The sequence below is a fragment of the Actinia tenebrosa genome, unplaced genomic scaffold (genome assembly GCF_029948245.1).
Source record: "Actinia tenebrosa isolate PJP-AT-01 unplaced genomic scaffold, QUT_ActTen_1.0 PGA_scaffold14__42_contigs__length_11649687, whole genome shotgun sequence".
NCBI classification, from domain to species: domain Eukaryota; kingdom Metazoa; phylum Cnidaria; class Anthozoa; order Actiniaria; family Actiniidae; genus Actinia; species Actinia tenebrosa.
This window is the reverse complement of record NW_028292574.1, coordinates 3,856,377-3,880,397: the sequence shown is the minus strand read 5'-3', so window position 1 is coordinate 3,880,397 and position 24,021 is coordinate 3,856,377. Positions and strand designations below refer to the sequence as shown.

At 37.1% G+C, this 24,021-nt stretch overlaps 2 protein-coding genes and 1 long non-coding RNA gene across 3 annotated transcripts in view; 2 read left to right on the top strand and 1 right to left on the bottom strand.

The window, feature by feature from the left end:
• The window catches only part of LOC116290899 (uncharacterized), a 36,628-nt gene extending 26,655 nt beyond the window's left edge, over positions 1-9,973 (top strand). Inside the window, exon 4 of the long non-coding RNA XR_016119744.1 lies at positions 9,845-9,973. This is a non-coding gene — a long non-coding RNA (uncharacterized LOC116290899). The remainder of the gene's footprint in view (positions 1-9,844) is intronic.
• Positions 8,268-23,805, bottom strand: LOC116308088 (uncharacterized). Its single transcript, XM_089029672.1, has 7 exons — positions 23,051-23,805; positions 22,024-22,332; positions 21,453-21,517; positions 20,530-21,141; positions 14,264-14,390; positions 11,616-13,471; positions 8,268-9,950 (listed from the first exon to the last, which is right to left on the bottom strand). Exons 1-7 carry the CDS (start codon positions 23,532-23,534, stop codon positions 9,630-9,632), a joined length of 3,774 nt encoding a protein of 1,257 aa, XP_088885798.1. The 5' UTR covers positions 23,535-23,805; the 3' UTR covers positions 8,268-9,629.
• LOC148911244 (uncharacterized) lies at positions 17,816-18,714 on the top strand. The gene has a single exon (XM_089029872.1). It carries the CDS (start codon positions 17,935-17,937, stop codon positions 18,712-18,714), a length of 780 nt encoding a protein of 259 aa, XP_088885998.1. The 5' UTR covers positions 17,816-17,934.
• Positions 23,806-24,021: the final 216 nt, after the last annotated feature.

Below are 24,021 nucleotides of genomic sequence, written 5' to 3'. Positions count from 1 at the left end.
TGTCTGGGATAGGGTTACAATTTGGTCGTTTTTGTCTGGCGAATAGGCTACGCTTTCTGACGGCACAAAAACAATAAAAACGTTAGTAAAATTGGTTTAGTCTGGGATAGGGTGTTCAACTCTTAGTTTTAGTCTGGGGTAGGGTATGTAAAATCAAAATTTTAGGTCTGGGATAGGGTCAAGGTTTTGAGGTCCTGGCGGCACACCCCTACCCATATATATATTATATTATATAACATAACATATAACATATAACATATAACATATAACATATAACATATAACATATAACATAACATAACATAACATAACATAACATAACAACATAACATAACATAACATAACATAACATAATACTCTCCTCTTCAATTAAAAAGTGTACACAGTTCATAGTATAGATTAAAATACATTTTATTTTAAAACAAAGTTGTTGATGAATGTAAAACTATTTTATTTCCAAAGCTATAAAAATTCGAATAAAAAATAACTGACCTATAGTTTATTTATTTACACCTACTTCAAAAAAAGTTGTCGAAGCCAAAGGATGCTCTAAAAGGAAAATATACTGCCGCCATCAAAACACAAATGAGAATTGCTTTGCTTAACACTAACCTGTGTATTCTTGATGAGAATAATAATGAAAAAATGCAAGTCTTTCATCTTGGAATGTCCTATATCACTTACCACATAAAACCTAGCTCACCTATTAATTGCCTAGCTTTCCTTTGGCTTTGACAACCATTTTTGATAATAATACAGTAATAAGGTGTGAATTTAATGGTTGGTGAAGATTTTGTTGCAAGTTGCTTATACCAAGCCTAAAATGCAGTATGGACGCTTGTGAATTCAATCAAAGAGAGGCCACAATGATGTGGAATTTGTACAAAGTTTGTCTGCAGGTATTCCTGACATAATTTTATTGCGCTGAGATTATTTACATATGAATTAAAATACATTTCAAGCTGAGTAAGGAATATGCAACATAACCTTAGCTTCGCAAACCTTTTTTTGAAATAGCTGTAGATTAATAGGCCCTTTGCGGTTAACGGTAACATGTCTATACTGGTGAGCAAAATTTTTTATCTTATTTTAAATTGGTGATTCTTTTTAGCTACTTGTAAAGAACTGAATGAAACAATGTGTAACCAGTGTGTCACAAAATGCAGTTTTATTACAATCTCTCAAAACAGGTTGTAGAAAGTGTGTTTGCTCACCAGCATATTTCCCCCATAGGAATCAAGATGTTCATTCATTTGCTCTCATTGAATTAATCAGCACGCGATTACTGAGCTGCAAAGGGCCTAATGGGAAGTGAAAGCACATATCAATCCCTTAAGAACAGAAAAGTCTTCTTTAATGTTTGAGTTAATCATCAATGCTAAAGATGTGTACTCCAGAGCACATCTATTTCTAGTGAACAAAGAAATAACATTGAAGGGAATGACAGCCTGCGTGCAGCTAAACTAACTAACTGTTATACGAGAGAAACGTTTGGCTGCACGCAGGCTAGAATGACGTGAGCAATACATTTTCTTTCTATAAAAAATAAATTTTTAATATAAATTGTAAAAATGCAAGCAATGAATATTGAAAGTAATTGACCATTTTTTTAGTATTTTCTCATTATCATTAAATTCTAACTAATACATATACTATATACTATATTTTGAAAACAATTTCAATACCCATATTTTCTTCTAAAGAAAGAGTTATAGCTTAAGACAATTACATTGTAATTACATTTCATTTTGGTGCAAAATATCATTATCAAAATGTGGTTTTGAACAATATTATTAAATTTAGGTTGAAAACATGTGAAAATGCTGTTAAAAATTGGTAAAAAATATTATTTAAAAAGTTTTCACCCGTCATCTGTTCTATAAGACATATTGTTCTACTTCTGAAGAAATAACGAACATGTTCACATGCTGTTTGTGTTAAAACATGCCAGTATTCGCAGAACATAATCCTACATGCATGGTGCATAAGCAGTGTGCTTTCAAGCAACAATTCTCAAGTGTTCTGCCAATCCCAAAGTGTTTAATAACTGCACACAGCATGCCGAACATATCTTTTACTTCTTCTCTAATATTGTTTAAAAATACAGAACTACCAATAAAATATTGTTTTGGATACTTAAAGTTAAACCTCTGTCCCTAACCTATCAAAAAGTCAATACTCCATTTTACAGTTTCATTCAGTGACAACGAATAATAGTTCCTAGCTGAGGCTGGAGTTTCCACGCATAGCAAAACTACAGTTTATCATGCACAGTAACTCCAGCCTCGACTAGGAACTATTATTCTTGGTCATTGAATGGCATGGGACTATAAAAAGGAGTATTCAGAAAACGTTTTTGTCAACCAACTCAATTAAGACTACACGATTAGACCGAAAGGGTCACTATAGATAGACATCACTGATTGAAGCAGTTGACTGCATAATTGTATCTGATTAGTTATGCCTGGGGTTGATATGACCTTCAAGCAGGCAGTTTTGAAGGACACATGTTTTTTTCGAAATTTGGAATTGGATGATTAATAACTACAGCATTAATGTCCGTACCATACAGGCAAGCCCAAATTCCTCTAATGGTGTCCCGTTCTGGATCCAGCCTCATACGTCTAGGGGAAAAAAATGGCTTCTGTATCGTGGGTGCTTGGAGGTACATTAACAGCAATAATAGAGTCACGTGATTAGCCTAAAACTATGTGGTATAAATTTAAGTTTTTAGTAGTTTGTTACTTGCTATTTTTATCTTAGTACTAACAGAAACAATTAATTCAGAATGATCATTTGACTGCTCTTCAGTGATTTTTACCCATATTCTCTTTCAGACCTACGGCATTTTTTTGAACCAGCTATATACTCTATATACTATACTATGATCATAAATACATACCTTACAATAATCTTAAGTGTCCCATTGAAATTTGTATTTACATTAAAAATTCAATACACTGGCCCAATCTTTAGTGATACATATGTACCCCGTGTGTCAGAGATTGAAGGATCTATGTGTTTGAACTACTCAATTACTCAATTTAATGAGATTACGTGTAATGACAACAATAACTCAAAATTTTCTTTATTGCATCTAAACGCTTGCAGTATCAATCAAAACCTCACTAAATTAACATTTTTTGTCACTACTTTAGACCTGACTTTTTCACTCATTGGTATTACTGAAACTTGGCTTGATAAAAGAAATTCCACCAGTGATTACATAAACATAGAAGGGTATAATTTTATTCATAAATCTCGTGATGATAGACCGGGTGGTGGAGTAGGTTTATTCATAAAAGATGACATAAACTTTAAAATAAGAAATGACCTTACAGTTTTTGATTCTCAAATTCTGGAGTCTATTTTTATGGAAATAATTAGACCTCACCAAAGAAATGTAGTCATGGGGTATTATATAGGCCACCCAATTCAAATTTTCAAATGTTTATGAACAACTTGAATGAAATTTTGCCTAAATTTTCAAATTTTCAAAAGAACAAAAAGACTGTTATTTAATGGGGGACTTTAACATAGACCTCCTGAAATATCAACAGCATAACAACACCAATGATTTTCTTGATACTATGTTTTCACATGCTTTTCTACCAATTATCAATCGTCCTACTAGAATAACTTCACACACAGCTACTTCTATTGACAACATCTTTACTAACTGTTTAATTCAAAATGACCAATCTATCAATGGTATATTATTCACAGACATTTCAGATCATTTGCCAATCTTTTCTATAGTTCCTTTGCAGGACAATGCTGAATCTAGAAACATAAGAGTAACTAGACGACAAATAAATACTCATACTAAAGAGCTTTTCAGCGAAGAACTAAATAGGTGTAATTGGAATAGACATTTCCGATTTAGCGGCATAGGGAAAGTATATTCCGCATTCTATAATCCGACCGGAATAGCATAAATTAAAAAGAGCTATCATTATTTTATTCCAGATTTAACCAATAGAATTTTCAAAACTCCTTATCTTACTGTTTTCTCAGCTAGTACAATGTATTAATAGGTAAATAACAACTGCGAAAGAAAGTTCGTAGCTATTGTTACTGACGTTACTCCTTCGTCTTACTACTATGGTCCTTAATAGACAATCCTCTTACTACTACGTCATATATTTATGAACTTTCTTATACACCAGTTGTATTCAACGCACCAAAACAGTCACAACTGACTAGTAAGCGCTAGTAGTATCAACATATCTTGAGATTTGTTTACAGTATTAAGCTAGGAATTTTTCTGCTCTCACTAATATAAACATGTGTTACGCCAGTTTGTCTTACTTTTCCGAAAAGTATATCAAAAAGAACATATATAACATTACAGTGTTTTTGTGCTGTGCCTATGGGCACAGTACATTTGTTTTTGTTGAGTTAGGTATGATCGGAATTTAGTGTTACGAATGCCATTGGTGGACCTCGTCATGATTGACATTGGTGAAACACGAGGTGAAAATGTATGTTGAGATCTGTAAGATCGGGACACGGGGGAGGTGAAAGAGGTAAGAGTGGTAAGAGTGCCTTAATCCAACTTACTTTAAACTTAATTTGGTAGTTCTAAGCAGATAATTAGAAACTGGAGCTAAATTAGAAACTTTAAGTGCGATTTTTGTTTTTCGATACAACTCGAATTAATTACGTAAACAAAAGATTGTAAATGGACAGGCCAGGAATTTATACTGCGTCATTGATGTAAAATAGTACTCGCACGAGTTTTATATTATTTTATTAGCAAGAAAAATGATATTAGGTTTGATTAGCAAAACATATTTATTTCTAGTCGAATATTTTCATGACAAAAACGTATTTCATGCCGTAAGCTTGAATGGGGGCGGGCAAGGAATTTCTACTGCGTCATTGATCTAAAATAGTACTATTGGTATTTACTAAAACAAGGAACGACCTAAAACCACCTGAAACGACCTGATACGACCTGTATGGTGGCCCATTGTTATCATCCATTTTTTACCCAATATTTTTCATTTTTATTTCAATTTTCATTTTAAATCCTATATTATCTCTTTTTCTATTTTGATTTTGATTTTTTTTTGAAAATAAAAAAAATTAAGTTTAATTTTAATTTAAGTTTGATACTAAATTTAAAATTCATAATAATAATAATAAAGACTCGATCGTTGGTCCAACTTCAAAAAAAAAAAAAAAAACTTCGCGTGGCCCATCGTTATCATTATCAAGGTATCCTATCTACCTTTGCGGGTAACAATAGCTATGGCGGATTGCTGGAAGGACGATGAAAGTTTGCATCGTGACTTAGCAAAGTATGTAAAAGAGAATTTAAAAAGAAGAGAAATTATAGACTTCGTAAGAAGGGATTATCCTAATTACAGCTGGAGTCTTCCTACTTCGTTTCTTCAACATCAAATACATCGACTACGATACCCCTCTTGATGTTGTGACGAATGCCATCGAAAAAGAGCTTAGTGGCCCAGGTAAATTACTTGGCTATAGAGCTCTAACACAAAAATTAAGAATTGAACACGACGTAAAGATTCCAAAGGCATTTGGTATACAACATGCTGACCGAGAAAGACCCAGAAGGTCTTGAAGCTAGAGGTCTTCAAAAGAAGAAGAAGAAGAAGAAGAAAGTACCGTTTACTTGTGAAGGTCCGCTAGCAGTAGTATCGTTGGATGGCCACGATAAACTTTGTGGATTCCAAAATTGGACTTTTCCTTTGGGTATCTATGGAGCCCTTGACACCTTTTCTAGGAAAATATTGTTTTTGTACGTTTGTTATTCCAACTCCAATCCTGTTATCATTGGTAAACGCTACCTTGAATACCTGTACGAGGCCCAAGTTATTCCGAAATACTTGAGGATTGATAAAGGCACGGAGACAGGCAAAATGGCTACCCTTTCATGTGTACTTGATAAGCACTAAGGGCGTTATGGATGATCCAGTTGATTCCGTGATATATGGCCCATCAACTTCGAATAAAATAGAACGATGGTGGCGCGATTTACATGAAAGGCTGGAGCTCTACTTTAAAGTCCAGCTAACGCAGTTACTGAGAGCGACTTATTACGATCCGTACAACGATCGATCTCGATAGACAGCTGTTGTCTTACGTATATATCCCTGTCGTCCAGAAAGAATGTGATAAATTTGTAAATATTTGGAACACACACAGAGTACGTGAGCAAGACAACTTATTACTACCAACTGGTGTGCCAAATCACGTTTTCATTTACAGAAAACTATGGTGGTGAAAATCTTGGAATTCCTGTAACAACGGACCAGCTACAAGAAGTAGCTGAACTATCTGGTTTGCTTGAAATTACAAGTCCAGATAATATATCTACACAAGTGCGAAGTAAATGCAAGAGGTTGATTGACAATCCGTCACAACTGGATCCCCACCAAGCAAAAACTGCTTATTTATTTCTTAAGCAAAATTTCAAATAAAAATAAGAAGAACATCATTTGAAAAACACTGATTGTAACTGAATTCAAATTGTTACAGATTACATACACAGTTCTCTCTTTAACATGTTTGATTTATGAACATTATCTAGTAGTTTTTTTTCCCAGTTCTTACCTATCACTATAGTTTATAATATAAACGTACTGAAGCTGGATCGAACTCAACACTGTCATGGTAAAGGTATTTTATTGATTTAAAGTATCACTAAGGAAAATGACGAGAAATTTCGGGATGCATGAAATACTCAAACCAGTTCATCGCGTTTCTGTTTTAGCTGCAATAAACTAGTGCTGCTCATATAGTTCTAAATTTGATCTCGAGTTTGTTTTGAATATTGCTTGAATTAATTGGAGGTCGTAATAATTATACTGAGCTAACTTTTAGCGTGAAATAAAGGGAATTTGTGAAAATAAAATATTCTAATATCTACCTCAGGAGATCAAGCTTATCTTTGGGATCTTAAGGCAAGGCGTCTGTCAAGTGAAATGAACAAGCCCAATTGTAAACAAATGCCGCATATGAATTAATCAAGTGCAAAATAAAATAAATGAAAATATAAAAATAATATACTGATTAAATATTGAAAAGAACTATAAAACTCAACGTTTTCGTAGGATACTACAGGACTTCGCACTTTTATTCTAAATTTGAACTGGATTACCAGTTATTTAACAAATAGAAAGCAATATGTCGAAATTGAAAATAATTTATCTACCCAGATGACGATTAATTGCAGTATTCCTCAAGGACGTATTCTAGAACCTTTATTATTTATTATTTATGTCAACGACATAGCGAACTCTTCAGATCTACTGAAATTTATATTATTTGCCGATGATACTAATGTATTTTATTCTGGTAAAAATGTGAATAATTTAAATTATATCTTGAACTCTGAGCTTGACAAAGTTTCGACATAGCTAATCGTGAACAAACTTACTATAAATATCAAGAAAACTAACTATATACTATTTAAGCCAAGACAGAGGACATTGAATAGCAATAATCTGACTTTAAAAATTAATAATGTATTAATTGAACGTAAACAAAACACCAAATTCTTAGGTGTCATCATAATTGACAAACACTTAAGCTGGAAAGATCACATTTGTACTGTTACTGGGAAAATATCTAAATCTATAGGAATTATATCTAAATCTCAGTTCTTTATTTCACAAAAATCTCTTCTTATGCTTTATTATACTTTGGTTTACCCTTATCTTTATTATGGCAATATAATGGTGCTCTACCTATGAAAGTAATTTAAATCGTTTAAAAATACTTCAAAAACGCGTAATCAGGATTATTACTAACTCTAGATATGATGCTCACATTTCTCCCTTATTTTTTCAATATAACTTATTAAAGCTGCAAGATATTCACTCTCTTCAGTTAGGGCTATTTATGTATTCAATAGAAAATAAAATTTTGCCTAACTCCTTTCAAAACAAATTTGTAAAAAACTCCCAAATCCACAATTATCCACCTAGACAGTCAAATAATTATAGACCTGCTTTCTGTAGAACCAATATCAAACAATTCACAGTAATAAGTCAAGGGCCAAAACTGTGGAACATGCTACCCAATCACATTAGGTCAGCAAGTTCAAAATCTATTTTCAAAATTACACTAAAAAAGCATCTCATCAGCTGTTATGTCTAAACACTGATCTTTATGTGCTTATTAATTTAATCTATCAATTGAGTTTAATATCTGTATTTTTTAAAAAATTAAATTGTAAATGAACTCTTTATAATTACTGATCATTGTAAATTAATACTTTCTAACTTTAACTTCATGTGCATATGTATGTACTAATATGTATTTATTTCTATATATTCATTTTTTATATATGACAATATACACCTTCATGCTTCATCAAATAATTATATCTAAATTACCCAAGCTTATATAAGACACCTCAAGAATATAAGCCTATGGTTTCTTCTTTCGGTGTCTTCCTAGCTTCTGGATATATATACATTCAATTATAAAATCTGCAATCACTATTTCTTTTATTACATATTTGTACAATTATTGTTAATAGAATTTTGAATACTTGTTACTATATTTCCAGAAAGGTAGATTGAATAAACTGATTGATTGATTGACTCAAAAACTGGTATAACAATTACACCATAAGTACATACATGTACTACAGTCAATGTGAAATGTAATGTAATCGAATGATAATATGACAACAACAAAAAAAACTTATTAATATACCATTTTCTCAAGGTTGCCTGCACATCCAACTTGACGGGCCACAAAATTGAAAAACACGAATTCAGTAAAATTGAGAAGCCAGTTTTATATTTAAAGAGGAGAATAATCGATTTTATTCATTCTTATCAAAAAAATTCATAGAAATGTATGATAATTCTCATTATAAAGCTTCTTTCTGATATTATGGGCGGTCAAGTTCCTTAAATTTGAATTCTCATTCTTCAGAAAACAGTCTATTCATTTAACATCTACAAATATATAGGCAACTATTATAATTTTATAGCTAGTTATATTTATAAGTTATTGCTAGCCCAAATTAGGTTCATATTGGCAGCTAGTTGAGAGAAAATATATCCTGTATTGGGCATAACACAAAGTGACTAATGCCAATTCAATACAGGATATATTTTCTTTCAACAGCATAAACATAAACCTGTATTGGTGACTCAAGATTGCAATAAGTTTTGTATCACAATTCTACTTTTGTGGGAAAATTCAGAGCCAACGATATCGGTATGTATTGGTGACTCTCTAGCGATCAGTATACACATACAGTATGTACAAAGCATGTACCTTCTAACATAACATAAAGTTGATTATATTATAACTTTTATATATTATTCTAACATGTTTTTATAATTAAATATCTTTTTGTACAAATAATATACATGACGTTAGATATTATGCTTTTTTTCTCTCTTTTGTTTTTCAATTATGCTTTAGCATGTGCCTGAAATAGGGGTTCTAAGATGTATAATTGGGTTATAATAAAGAGCCACATAACTACAAAAAGTACAGTTAGCGCCAGCTCTATGTATACTACGCTTTAAACAAATTAACGTCTTTGTACATAAAGGTTACCTTTCAGCCATCTATAGTTCAAGTCCTCTAGCTTTCTCTTTTAACTGTTTCTGACAACCACAGACTCATTATTTATAATTCATCGGGATCCCAAACTCCAATATTTTTTACACAATCCTCAAAAGGCACATCTTTGTCTTTGAGTTCATCATCAATATATTCAAATTGTCCTGTTGTTTTATTGTATATCACAGCTGGTTTATTCTTAATGCTCAAAGCACATGTTTCTTTCGACTCTAATTTACCTGTACCAGTATTTTGAGGGATGGCTGTTTCTTTCTCTACAGGTTCTGGCATTTTCATGTTCTCTGGTGGCTGTTGCACTTGGATTTCCTTACATGACAGACTTGAAGAATCTTTTTTCTCTTGATCTAGATATTGACCACTTCCAGACTTTATAGATTAAATAAAATAAATGTTAATAGAAAGATGAAAATATATAGTAGTGATGATGATGATAATAATGGTGATGATGGTGATGATAATAATAATAGTGGTGATGACAATATTGTGATGATGATACTGGTGATGATAATATTGTGATGATAATACTGGTGATAAAACTCATTGATCACCATCAACTGAATTTTTTTTAGTACCAACAGTTATTACTCCTATCCTTCTTATTCACTTGTTTTATTTAAGTAACACTGTATTTTTCATTCATTTTTTTACATTTGACATTCACATATTTTTTTTCATTCTTTTTTTACATTTGACATTCACATGATAAATTTGACCACATGCCTGCGAGAACTATTAACAGGTTCTTCTCTGATCCAATCAAAAGGTAAAAAACTCTGATACTCAAATGTTACTCGACAAATACTTGTATCCAGGGCCCATGTTCATTTTGGTCTGAGTCATGAAACAAAGGATTTTAGACAAATCTATAAAGTAATATATTTAGCCCCTCACTGTACCTAACAGTAGCCAATCATAAAACAAAAACAGCTGGGTTTGTTTTGGCGGAACGTGGGCTCATGCAGCAAAAATGTACCAAAAAAAGAGTGAGAAATTTTCATTATTTTTATGATGATAATAATGGTGATGATGATGATAATAATGGTGATGATGATGATAATAATGGTGATGATGATGATAATAATGGTGATGATGATGATAATAATGGTGATGATGATGATGATGGTGGTGATGATAATAATGGTGATGATGATGATAATAATGGTGATGATGATGATAATAATGGTGATGATGATAATAATGGTGATGATGATGATAATAATGGTGATGATGATGATAATAATGGTGATGATGATGATGATGGTGGTGATGATAATAATGGTGATGATGATGATAATAATGGTGATGATGATGATAATAATGGTGATGATGATGATGATGGTGGTGATGATAATAATGGTGATGATGATGATAATAATGGTGATGATGATGATAATAATGGTGATGATGATGATAATAATGGTAATGATGATTTTTACTAAACTGTATTATTATTTTCAACTCGTACAATAGCCATTTTTATGGCAAGCCATTTCAATGCTACGGCATTTTGTACTATGTATGTGCTACAAGTCTGTACTGTACAATTCCCACTCATTCAATGTAAACTATTTCAATGTTACAGTAATGATGAAAAGGTAAATTATACACCGTGAAAAGATGAAAAAACTTACTGACGTTTCGGACGCTAGTCCTTCGTCGGAGTAAAATGTTATGGCGTTTCGTACGGTGTACATGCTGTAAGTCAGTACTAAAGGGCTAAAGGATATTTATCTTGGGACTTCTGTGGTGTGAATGTGAGTAATTACGGCCCTTTCGCTTCGTACCGTTCTCATGTAAACTAAACGCAAAAGTTATTTCTACTGCAAGGAAGATCCTACCCGATGGATCATCCTCGTCCCATGTAAACAGGGCCTTATTAAAATGGCCATAAATCCCGGAGTAGTCAATCGATAAAAATCGAAATTCCAGTGAATTGATTGCGATAAGATCACCACTCACGTCGCGCGACAAAATTGCTAGAGTATACCGGCCATTAGCTAACGGAGATTGCGCAATAGTAAAATCACTCACCTCAAGACAAACCGAACAACGAAGGTGCGTACCGTCAAGTGCTTTCATATCATCTTTCTTGCAGTTATCAGAGTTATTATGGCACCGATGACACGGATAGAAATCCTCACAACAGGGAAACTTGATCTCGCATTTTCTCTTATAATGATCACACGCCCATTCGTTTATAGATTCCTGGACCGGAAGGCGTGCAGGTTGGGGTGAGGACGTGGCGCTTTGCGCCTTTTCTTTTTGTGACTCTTCTAGTCGTTTGTTGATTTCTTCTAGCTCTTTTTCGAGCTTTTGTTTGCGTTCCCGTTGCCGCGCTATGCGTAATTCTCGTTCTCTCTCATCACAAACAGCAGCGGATACGCGTTGAGCTGGTAGCGATGTCATTTGTTCAGCGGCCTGAGTATTCACCTCCTTCCTTTGTGAATGAAAAGTGTCTCCCTTTTCTGCGTCTGCTTCCCTTGTTTCTCTTTCCTTTCTTCCCAATTTCTTTGCCCAATTGAAAAGACGCACCAAACTTCCTCTACTTTCCATAGAATTCTTATTTTTCCCAACTTCGCATTTCCTTTCTGTTTCATTTCTGTTTTTATTCTCCTCCTCATTCCCTTCACTGCTGGCAGCTAATAGTATCCCTCTCTTTGTTTCTCCCTGATTCTCAGATTCCAATTCCTCATCCAGGCGTTCTTCGTCTCCAACGTCGTCCAGCATGCTTTTGCTCATTTGACTCCAAGTCATCTTGGATCTATTAATATGATGTTCTAAAGACTCAATAGATTCCAACGAGTTGTCTGCCGTTTCGTATGAACCAGATAAACTGCTTGAATCTTGTGTTTGGGGCAAATCAATATTTTCATCCAAAGAGTGTTTGCTGTTTAACAGAGGAGGTGGGCCAAATGTATTGGGGGATCGTACTTCGTGAATGCTGTTAAATACAACTTGAGATTGCTGTTTCATTTGATCATCACCACCAGTATCGGCATTTCCAATGGCCTCGTCAACATCATCACCATCACCTTCATTACCAACATCACCATCACCATCACCATCACCATCATAACCATCATCAGAAGCAGAAGCATCAGCGATTCTTTTTCCTTGCAAAAGCAAATCACATTTCAGGCTGTCCTTTCCTTCTGCTCTCTCTGATTTTGTTGTACCAAAATCACTAGAGTGAGAGATTCCAGAGATTGTCCTAGAGTTTTCCTTTTTCGTTTGATCTTCGGAAGAATAAATATCAGTGTCAAAGGTCACGACAGGTTCCTTTTGTGTCCCACAAGGCAGACCTTGGTAAGGCAGCTTAGGTTTCTCATTGAAAGATGTCGAATTGTCCTGATCTGGTAACAGCCTTTCATCGCAAATGGGCCATGTTTTCTCAAAAGAAGTAACACCTGCTCTTGTATTGCTACAGACAGGGAGTGACAAAAAAGATATTACAGTGTTAAGATGATTTGCTGATCCACTTTGTTCTGATATAAAACCAGGAGTAATGGTATCTTGTGGTGTCCCTTCGATGGACACGTCTTCTGTGCCATCGCTAGATTCTTTGCTTACGATGGAACATCGAGAGGGCAACCGTTCTGATATAAAACCAGAAGTGATGGAGGCTCTTTCTATTCCTTCGATGGACACGTCTTCTGTACTATGACTTGCTGATCCACTTTGTTCTGATATAAAACAAGGGGTGATGGAATCTCGCGGTGTTCCTTCGAGGGACACATCTTCTGTGCCATGGCTTGATGATGATCCACTTATAATGGAAGATCGAGAGAGCGACTTTAACGGTAAGGATCCAGGAGGTATTAAGTCCCATGACGTTCCTTCACTGGAAAACCCTGATGTTTCAGTGACGATAGAATCTTGAGAAGACCCTGTAAAAACGAACCAAACTGGAGTATTAATGGCTGGCAAATGATAAGCGTTCCTGAGTAGTTTAGATTGATTGACCGTGATGATCTTATGAGCTCAGGAGAAAAGCTTAAAAACATTTTAAGACAGAGGAGAAGTTTGCGTACACACCAAACGCGGATGTGCAAAAACAAGTGCAAAGTAAGACAAGATTTGGGTGAATTTGCTCACTTGTTATTTCAAACTAAGGAACTCCTTGCCTGACCGAGCACTGCTCCAGAACGTAAACCATCGAGATGGAGACATTTGACAGTGTTACTCAGGAACATGTTGAACGTCATTGCTTACTTAAAGGATGCAAGATAGACTGCGAGCTAATACCTCCCCAGCCCCCTACCCCAGGGACTTTTGACTTGTAACCAATCTTCCTCGACCAATCGACACGGACAGACAGACCGACAGTGACCAAGGGAAATAGAGGGACTTAGCTCGCAGTCTAGATGCAAGAATGCAAAAAAGCTATACGATACGAAACACTTGACGATAGCTTTTCCGTACCCGGTAGAGGCATTCTCCCCTTGTACCTTAATCATAATGCTTTTCATGACCACAATGTTTTAACTAAGAGAAAATATGATACTCTAGGGAATGACACGTGGTCTAAAATGTGAAAACATTATGCCCAAGATAAGAGGTTCTTCAATGGATGAATTTATGATTCCAGTCTTGGCAAAGACTTCTTGGATTCCTTGAAGTTCTTACGAGAGGCGAAGCAGCCCTAAAAGCATGTTATCAAATAAATCAGAATCACTGACCTTGTTCTCTTGGGCGATTCTTGAATGCTATGACATCATTCGATAATTGTGATTTGCGCAGCTGTCTTTCAGCACGGTCCCGTTCAAAGTCGGCGATTCCTTTTTCACGCAAAGATTCTTCATTAGTCTACAGAAAACAGTTCCACAAGGTTAGTAAGTTGACAAATGTGTTCCTTTCAGAAACAGTGTTTAATGTGGTTAAATTTAAGCAAAGTTAACTGGGAGTGGAGTGCTGGCCAGCGGTGTGAGACTTGCGCATGCGCAGTTGCTGCCTAAGGCCTCGTGGTTGCTGTAGCTGAGTTGCTGTTAGCCATTGCCTTCATATTGCGGTTTTGCTTCTGGTTTATACGCCTTTTTTCAAGCCATCCTTTCTCAATCCTTATTGTTAGTGGTTCTTCCAGCGTTTCGACGTCTATTTACGATCGTCTTTCCATTGTTCCTTGTCCTCATGTTAATTGTTTGGTCGATAAAAAATGCCCCGTAACACACGCAATAGCTTGGACAGCATGGTTCCTACCTCTTGTTCTTCTTCGCTGGCTCCTCCAGTTTGGGTTGAGTCGGCTTGTAATGGCGTCCCTACATCTACTGCGCCGTCTACTGAGTTGGTTACATCAGTAGTAGAAGCTTTAAAAGCACCTTTGGCGGCCATGGTCAACTCGGCTTTACTAGCGGCAGGCGTTGCCTCGTCATCGGCGGGTTCTGGATCTTTGCCCGAGAACAACGAGGGTTCTTCGATGCCTCTGGCCAACCGTACTAACCAATTGGCCCAGACTGGCTCATCTATGCCGTGGACATCCATGGCCGGGTCGCCTCCTTCTTCATCAACTGCGTCTTCGGCTTATTTGCCTCCGCCATCTTGCTCAGGTATGTCTGCCTTATCTGTACCTTCATTTGTATCGCCTTTTACTCTCCCTCGGCCTGTAACTGTCCCAAGTGCCGCGACGTCGTCTTCGTCATTTTCGGCGCCGGAAAATTTCCTGGGGAACACGCCCCCCCTTAACCAGCCGTTTGTAGTGGGTCCTGGTTATTCTCCCATTCCCTACAAAGTGGTGGCCCAAATTCTTGCCGGAAAATTTGTTCATCTTGAGGACTTGCTGCCGGAAAACATCTCCTCTCAAGAACCAGAGCCACAACTGCACTTCGATGGCCGCCTCATCCTTTGTAACACCGCCAAGAAAAACAAAAAGCAAATTTCAGATATTACATCTTGGGTGGAAGCTTTCACCATTTATTCTTTAATCGTCGGAAAATATTTTCCCAACCGCAAAGACGATTTGCTCAAGTACAAGCTCCTTATCTTGCGCACATACCGACAGTTTAGTGGCAGTGCATGGCTGAACTATGATCGGGAGTTTCGAGAATATGCTGCTGCTGAGAAATGCACAACGTGGTCAACAATGAATGTCCAACTTTACAGTTTTAACACTGCAGGTGCCCAGGTGCGCCCTGGAGTGGTTGCTTCAACTACAGCAGGGGGGAGGGAGGCCCAAGGTAGTTTGACCTCAAGGGTCCTTTGCCACTCTTGGAATGCTGGTCGGTGCATTGCCCCTTCTCCCGAATGTCGGTTCCGCCATGCTTGCAGTAGCTGCGAAGGGGACCATCGCAAGAGTGCATGCCCAGAGCCGATCAAGCCCAGAAATTTGGAACATTCCCGCTCTGTCAATCCGTCCGAGGCCAAGCGCAGAAAATACCACTAAGCATGTGACTTTGGACTCAAGGCTGTGTTATTAGGTTCAGAGAACAGCACCATTTTAATTTTCGTTCTAGTTTGTTGAATATCACTTAGACACTACATTGTGCGTCGAACTTAACGTACGTCATTTAATGTTGACTTAATCATTTATGGGGGCATTTGTTGATCTATTTATACATTGTTTCATAGGCACCAGCCTTCCCCTCCCTTCAGTTGCTGAAATTTCTTCTTTGAATTATGATAAATTCGCCCATGGCTTACAGAATCACCCCAATCGGCAATGGGTAGAATTTATACTGCATGGCATTAAAGATGGTTTCCAACTGGGTTTTAAGTCGTCTGTCAAGTTGAAATCGTCAAAGAAGAACAAAGCTTCAGCATATCAGCAGTCTCAAGTCGTGGACGTGTATTTAGACAAGGAAGTTAGATTGGGGCGGGTGGCTGGCCCCTTTGAATCCCCTCCCATTATTCCTCTTCAAGTAAGCAGTTTTGGCGTGATTCCAAAGAAAGGTCAACCAGAAAAATGGCGTCTTATTTTTGACCTGTCCTCCCCATTTGGCCACAGTGTTAATGATGGCATCGACCCTGAGGAGTGCTCACTGCAATACATTAGAATTGACGATATAGTTAAGATGAGTTCCAAACTGGGTAAGGGGGCTATGCTGGCTAAGTTCGACATCGAAAGTGCTTTCAGAAATGTCCCAGTTCACCCATCTGACCGACATCTTTTGGGCATGAGATGGAGGTCAAAGTACTTTGTTGACCTTGTCCTTCCCTTTGGTTTGCGATCAGCCCCCTTCATCTTTAACTCAATTGCCAATGCAGTGGAGTGGATTCTTCAGTCTAACTATGGGATACCTGACATCCGCCACTATTTAGATGATTTCGTACTAGCTGGACCTCCTAATTCAGCTTTATGTGCTAACAATTTAGCTATCGCTACATCCATTACCGCTGACCTAGGTCTGCCCCTACACCCAGACAAGTGTGTAGGGCCATCCACCTGCCTAGTAGTTTTAGGGATTGAAATTGACACAATGGCCGAAACTCTGCGTCTCCCTGCCGACAAATTTGCTGCTACCCTGGAACTGTTGAGAACTTGGTCTTCTTACAAATGGTGCCACAAGAAACAACTTCAGTCGCTGATTGGTGTACTCCATCATGCCTCTAAGGTAGTTTGGCCAGGTCGCACGTTTCTTTGGAGAATGATTGATCTACTCTGTTGCTTCCGAAAAGACGATCACCCCATCCGCCTGAATACAGAATTCAAGAAAGACCTGAAGTGGTGGCTGGATTTTTTCAATCAATGGAATGGGATAACTTTTTTCCTGCTCCCCTCACTACAGCCTCCACCTACGGTTTGCGTAGGGTCAGACGCCTCAGGAACACGGGGTTATGGTGCCTTCCTTGATTCTGATTGGTTCAATGGCAGGTGGTTACCTCGGCAAGCTTCCCTCTCCATTGCTTACAAGGAGTTATTTCCAGTCGTACTGGCAGTGCATATCTGGGGTCACGGTTGGAGAAAGCAGCGTGTTCTGTTCAAGGTGGACAACGAAGCTGTGGTAGCAATCTTAAATAGCAGGACTTCCAGAGACTCTTCGATCATGGTTTTACTCCGAAGCCTTCTGTTTGCAGCAGCCCGTCATGGCTTTTCCTTTTCAGCTGAACATGTGGCAGGTATTCGTAATGGGATAGCTGATGCTCTTTCTCGTTTTAATATGCAGGTCTTCCGTTCTCTGGCCCCGAACGCCAACCTATACCCAGCAGAGGTCCCAGCTCAGCTTCTGTCTTCTCTGACATCGGTTCTCTAAATAATCAGTGTTTGGTCTATTTATCTGAGGGTTTAGCGCATTCCACCCGTTGCTGTTATTCTACCGCCCAAGAGAAGTTTGTCAACTTTTGCTACCAAAGTGGCCACTTATCCCCATCAGGCTCACCATGTCCCACAGATGAATGGACCCTCTGCTTATTTGTGACAATGCTGGCCGAGTCGATGCGTCATTCCTCTATAAAAGTTTATCTGTCAGCTGTCCGTTCCCTCCATATTGAACAAGGTTTCGATGATCCACTTCAGAACTGCTTGCGGCTCCAAAGAGTGACAAAAGGCATTAAGCGAACCCAAGGTGTCGCCTCTTCTTCGTCTAGACTTCCTGTTACTCCAGAGGTCCTGAGAGTAGTACACTCTGGCTTGGTTCTATCTTCGTTCAATGACTGCATGTTTTGGGCTGCCTGCTCATTGGCTTATTTTGGTTTCCTTCGCTCAGCCGAATTTACTTGCCCCTCGCTTAAAAAATTTGATCCAGATGTACACCTGACTGTGCAGGACATAACCGTGGACTCTACAGGGTCTCCTTCTTGCTTAAGACTGTTCATTAAAGCCTCAAAAACGGATCCGTTTCGTCAGGGTTGTCATGTGTATGTCGGTCGCGGATCATCATCCCTGTGTGCTGTGAGAGCAGTGCTGAACTATTTAGCATATCGTGGTAATCTTCCAGGCCCACTCTTCCTGCTGGCTGATGGTCAGCCACTGACTAGGCAGCTGGTCACGGACAGACTCAGGGCTATTCTACAATCAGCAGGTGTAGCTGGTAACTTTTCAAGCCATAGCTTCCGTATTGGGGCCGCAACTACAGCGGCTCAAGTGGGTATACCAGATCATTTAATCCAAGTCTTGGGCCGTTGGAAAAGTGATGCCTATAAACAGTATATTAGAACTCCTCAGCAAGTAATCATTAGTGCCTCTGGTAAACGTGCTTAGTTTTGGTAAGTGGTATCCTTTTAGCTTGGCCACCATTTGTACATTGTCAATTTTGCCCTCATGCTAGCCATTGCCACCTGGGTTTAGTCGCGTACACCACACTACCTATGGATGTTGTGTCTGCATGCGTGACAACTGGAGAGGCAGCGACTGTTGGTGCTTGGAGATGCAGTTTTGGGTGTTAGTCGGTCCCATGGCTCCTGCCACGGGTCGACCAACTCCAAGCACCACACTAAATGCTTGGAGAGGAGTAATGGAGGTTGACCCGTGGCTTGGTTGCCATGGTTACCTCTTGCCAGCTAGTTGCCATCGCCTACCGCTTTGCCAGGCACCTACTCTCCATTGTAACGACAAGTTAAATGTTTTACTTTGAAGCCTCAACTTTTCTGGAACGCATAGTTGGTATAGAATAATTATAGTAATTATGATTATGAGATTATATATCATATAATTTGAAGGTTTCTATTTAAGTAGTTTTGTCAAACGTTTTCGCACTTAACAGTTCATCTTCAGGACTAGAGATTATAATTATAAGTATATACACACACGCGTGATGTTTTTTTACACGTGAAATTCACGCGACGTTAATTTTATACCTGGCGTTCACGTGACAATGTTATTTTTACATGTGACATTCACGTGAGAATGTTATTTTTAACATGTGACATTCGCGTGACAATGTTATTTTTATCATGTGACATTCACGTTACAATGTTATTTTTATCATGTGACATTCACGTTACAATATTATTTTTATCATGTGACATTCACGTTATAATGTTATTTTTATCATGTGACATTCACATTACAATGTTATTTTTACATGTGACATTCATGTTACATTGTTATTTTTATCATGTGACATTCACGTGACATTGTTATTTTTAACATGTGATATTCACATTACAATGTTATTTTTACATGTGACATTCATGTTACATTGTTATTTTTACATGTGACATTCATGTTACATCGTTATTTTTAACATGTGACATTCACATGACAATGTTATTTTTACATGCGACATTCATGTTACATTGTTATTTTTAACATGTGACATTCACATGACAATGTTATTTTTAACATGTGACATTCGCGCGACAATGTTATTTTTATCATGTGACATTCACATTACAATGTTATTTTTATCATGTGACATTCACGTTACAATGTTATTTTTAACATGTGACATTCACATTACAATGTTATTTTTATCATGTGACATTCACGTTACAATGTTATTTTTATCATGTGACATTCACATTACAATGTTATTTTTATCATGTGACATTCACGTTACAATGTTATTTTTATCATGTGACATTCACATTACAATGTTATTTTTATCATGTGACATTCATGTTACATTGTTATTTTTAACATGTGACACTCGCGTGACAATGCTATTTTTAACATGTGACATTCGCATGACAATGTTATTTTTATCATGTGACATTCACATTACAATGTTATTTTTATCATGTGACATTCACGTTACAATGCTATTTTTTTACATGTGGCATTCACATGATAAATTTTTACACGGAACCAGGAGACCTTCAGTCAGGTTCTTCTCTAATCCGATCAAAAGGCAGAAAAGTTAAGTACTCTAATATCGGTATCCAGGGCCCACGTTTGTTTCTGAAAAAATTATGGCCTTGTATTTTGTCCCCTGGTTCCTAACAGTAGCCAATCAAAAAACAGTTTTGCCAGAGACCAAAAGGAACATGGGCTCATGAAGCACAAAATGTACCAAAAAGAGTAAGATTGTTGAACTATATTTATAAAATAACTTTTAAAAATAACTCTCTTTACCAGTTGTGCTGGACCTGTTTGAACATTCATATCCCTGTATTCCTGGACCAAACTCAATGCATCAGTTTGAGTGCACTCTTCTCTCAAAATTGGCAACTCTTTTTCCCCAACAGCATTGTTTGAAGAGCAAAAATCTTGCCTACTTTCTGGCAATGGAAAATACCAGCTTGGCTGGTCCGACGAATCTTTTTCCTCGACATCATGGTTGTTGAGTTCTTGGTTAAATGATTTTCCAATTGTTTCTTCTTCGACGATGCGACATCCAGCGCTTTTGATATCTTCATCAAAAGACATTTCCCTTGGCTGGTCATTTGTTTGATCCTTCATTAAGACAGATACAAGATCTGGTCTTTGGAACTCAGCAAGGAATTCTGCTAAGTCATCATTAGACAGTGACTTTAAGGTTTCTTCCAGTTTATAATCTTCATAGTTACTTGGTCCTTCCTGAGGTCTCCTTTTCTTTGCAAACCAATTTTCTGCAGCTCTTGCTCTTTCTTCGTCAGAGTAGATGGTCTGTACGAAATGGCTCCACAACAATGACACTCTCGCTTCCATTTCAGACAGTTGGTCATGCAACATTCCTATATGAGTGGACAGTTTTTGAGTATTTTCCTGTTGAGGTAAAACAAAGGTATAATCATCAATCAAAAATTTTTCAGCCTCCCAGTTCAAAATAAACTGGAGAGCCCGTAATGTGTTCTCTTAAAATGAAATTAACTCCTTAGAAGAAGATCAGTGCTGATTTTTAAACAAAATATTTTGACAAGTAAATAGACCTTGGTTGTGGCTCTTATGACTATATATAAAATGGTGGTGCAGTGTCATTAAGAGACATTAAACAAAGAGGGACACCAGTTTATTAGTTGCCGTTGCCAAGTAGTGCAACCTCCTAAATAAGTTTTATTTAAGTTTCTTTCATTTACCTGGAGGTATTCAAGTTCAGCAATAAGCCTGGCAATGGGTTTGAATGGCTTCTCGAGAGCATCTCCTTTAACAAGAAAATTAGCATTCTCATCAATTTGCTTATGAGAAAGTCTTTCCCGGGCACTTGGCTCTGTCTCACTAGACTGTAGTTGTTCTACCTCCACATCTTTAAGATACCAATCCTTTAACTTCTCTACGTTTCATTTGTCCGTTTCCGTTATACGAGAAGTACTGTATCTATATTTCTATATCTTCCTGGAATTAATACTTAATTTTACTCAGTCCCATAGGATTACCTAGTATGCAAATCTACTGGAATAGACCTGTCTCAAATTCGCCTGGATGACCACGAAACAATGGTTTTGAGTCGAGATTGAACTCAATGAATAAATGAATCAAGTTCAATCTCAGTTCTTCAAACCATTTTTCATGGTCATCCAAGTGAATTCAGGAAAGGTCTATCATTAAAGAAATAATTTTAAACTAAAATGGTAAAGCACTACTGTGTATAGCTTTATGTAAGCTCTGCTAACCCTTACTTGCATCTGAAATCCCTGAGTGTTCACATACCTGGTCCAGCGGTAGGGTCTGGGGCTCCATCAACAACATTAATCTGGTGATTTTGGTGATGATACAAAAGATACTGCGAAAACTTCAAAAGCTGTTCACTGCTTAGGTCATTCAGAGCATCTGATACAGGCAATCTCATTTTGGATTGGTCAAAGCTGTCGGCATTTCGGATTCTCATCAAAGCAGTAGCGATGACATGAAGGCACCAGCTTGATGAGGAGTCGCATGTGCATTGTGCAGAAGTTATCTTACCACGATCAAAATGAATGGTAACATACTTGTCTTCCACACTGGCACTTAGTCGAAACCCTACAAAGATTAATGTAAACAGTTTCAAGTTTATGCTAGATAAATTTCACTTGACACTCACATACTCTTATATTAAGAGAGAATTCTTTTCGTATTCAAGCAGTGAGCATCAAGAACTATTTTCTTGAAGAAAGGCTGTTGTACAAGGCTAAAATCTTGTTATTCAGAAAGTTTGAAAGTGGAGATGACCGATGAAAGTGGAATCAAAGTGCTAACCCAAAGCAAAAATATTATTCGAATATGAGGTTTAGGCCTTCATTTGCTTATTTCCCATATACTTTCTATAAAAAAGCCTGACAAAGCAACATCCTAACACAAATGCAACAAAGCATCTTTGTACAATTGAAAATACCTCTTCAAACAGGCATTTTATCATAGTACATCAGTTTCTGTTTAAAAAAGGTTTTGAATGTTAACCCAAAACGAAAATTGGGATCAAAACTCATATGAAAGTCTAATTTTTGGTGCTTTTTGCTATTACTGCTCATTATCGAAAACAATTTCCTCTTAATGTCAAAAATGATCAAAATAATGAGCCTGCTCTAACTAATAAAACATTCATTGCCCAACTATTAGCCAGCCATTATATTGAATATGAATGATGAAACAGTGTAGTGCTTGTGTGCTTTGTGCTCACATAAAGCATGCACCCACCGACCAATAAGGAATAAAGATGTATTACACATTATTATATAATGGAAATATACAAAATGCTTACCTATCTGCATCATATCTTTCACTTTAACAGCACTACACAGTTTTGATGGATAGTTTATATCTGCTCTGGACCGACTAAACTCCGCATACTTTCTAATCTTCTCCTCACTGTCTGGAAATGAAAACCTAATCACTTTCAGCAGCAGATCATCTGGTATAGGTGGAAACCTGTCTTGTAGGTATGCGAAAGGAAAATTCAACGCCAAATATCCTGCACAGATATTAACCAATGAGCTACACTGAAACACTTTTGGGGTGCTATCGGCATTATTCTTGCCATCTTCCGATTCTTTTGATAGTTTTTCCTTTTCACTCTTAATCTTGTATTCAGCAAGTCTCCTGGCATATCTGGCCTCATTATCGCTATCATAATAATCATAGTCATCGTAGTAATCATCATCATCATAGTATGGACCACTGTCATCAGTATCACAGGCATAATCTCGCCTGGTGTAGTAGTACAGCTCTTCATCGTCGGAAAACATTGGATTAACTATAAATGATAACTAAGCAATAAAAGGTATGCTAAAATTTCTCGACGTAGCTCAAAGTTTACCCTAAGGAAGGAAAATAGCTGATGGTTATTCGAGCAAAAAAAAGGATCTTTGTTCGTTGTTGAACTTTAGTAAACGTTCCCTTAGGTATTTAGAAATATTTCTCCTTTGTGTTGCAGTGAATAAAGTAGCAGAGAGGCTGCGAATAGTCGTTTTTGAGACAAGATGAAGGAAGATGTAGCTTTTCTTCCAACATCGTATCTCGTGGTACCCAAACAATCTCTCGTACCCAGAGCCCTTATTTCTTACTGCGCATGCTCGACGAAATCTGTGTTTCTCGCACATGCGCATTATGACAGACTAGGTAAATTCAAAATGGCGGACGATGTTCAACGAGCATGTGAATTTGCGCTTGGAAAATTAGGTTTTGAAGATGGTTTTCAGTTAAATTAACTCCGAAAATATCTATCGAATGGAC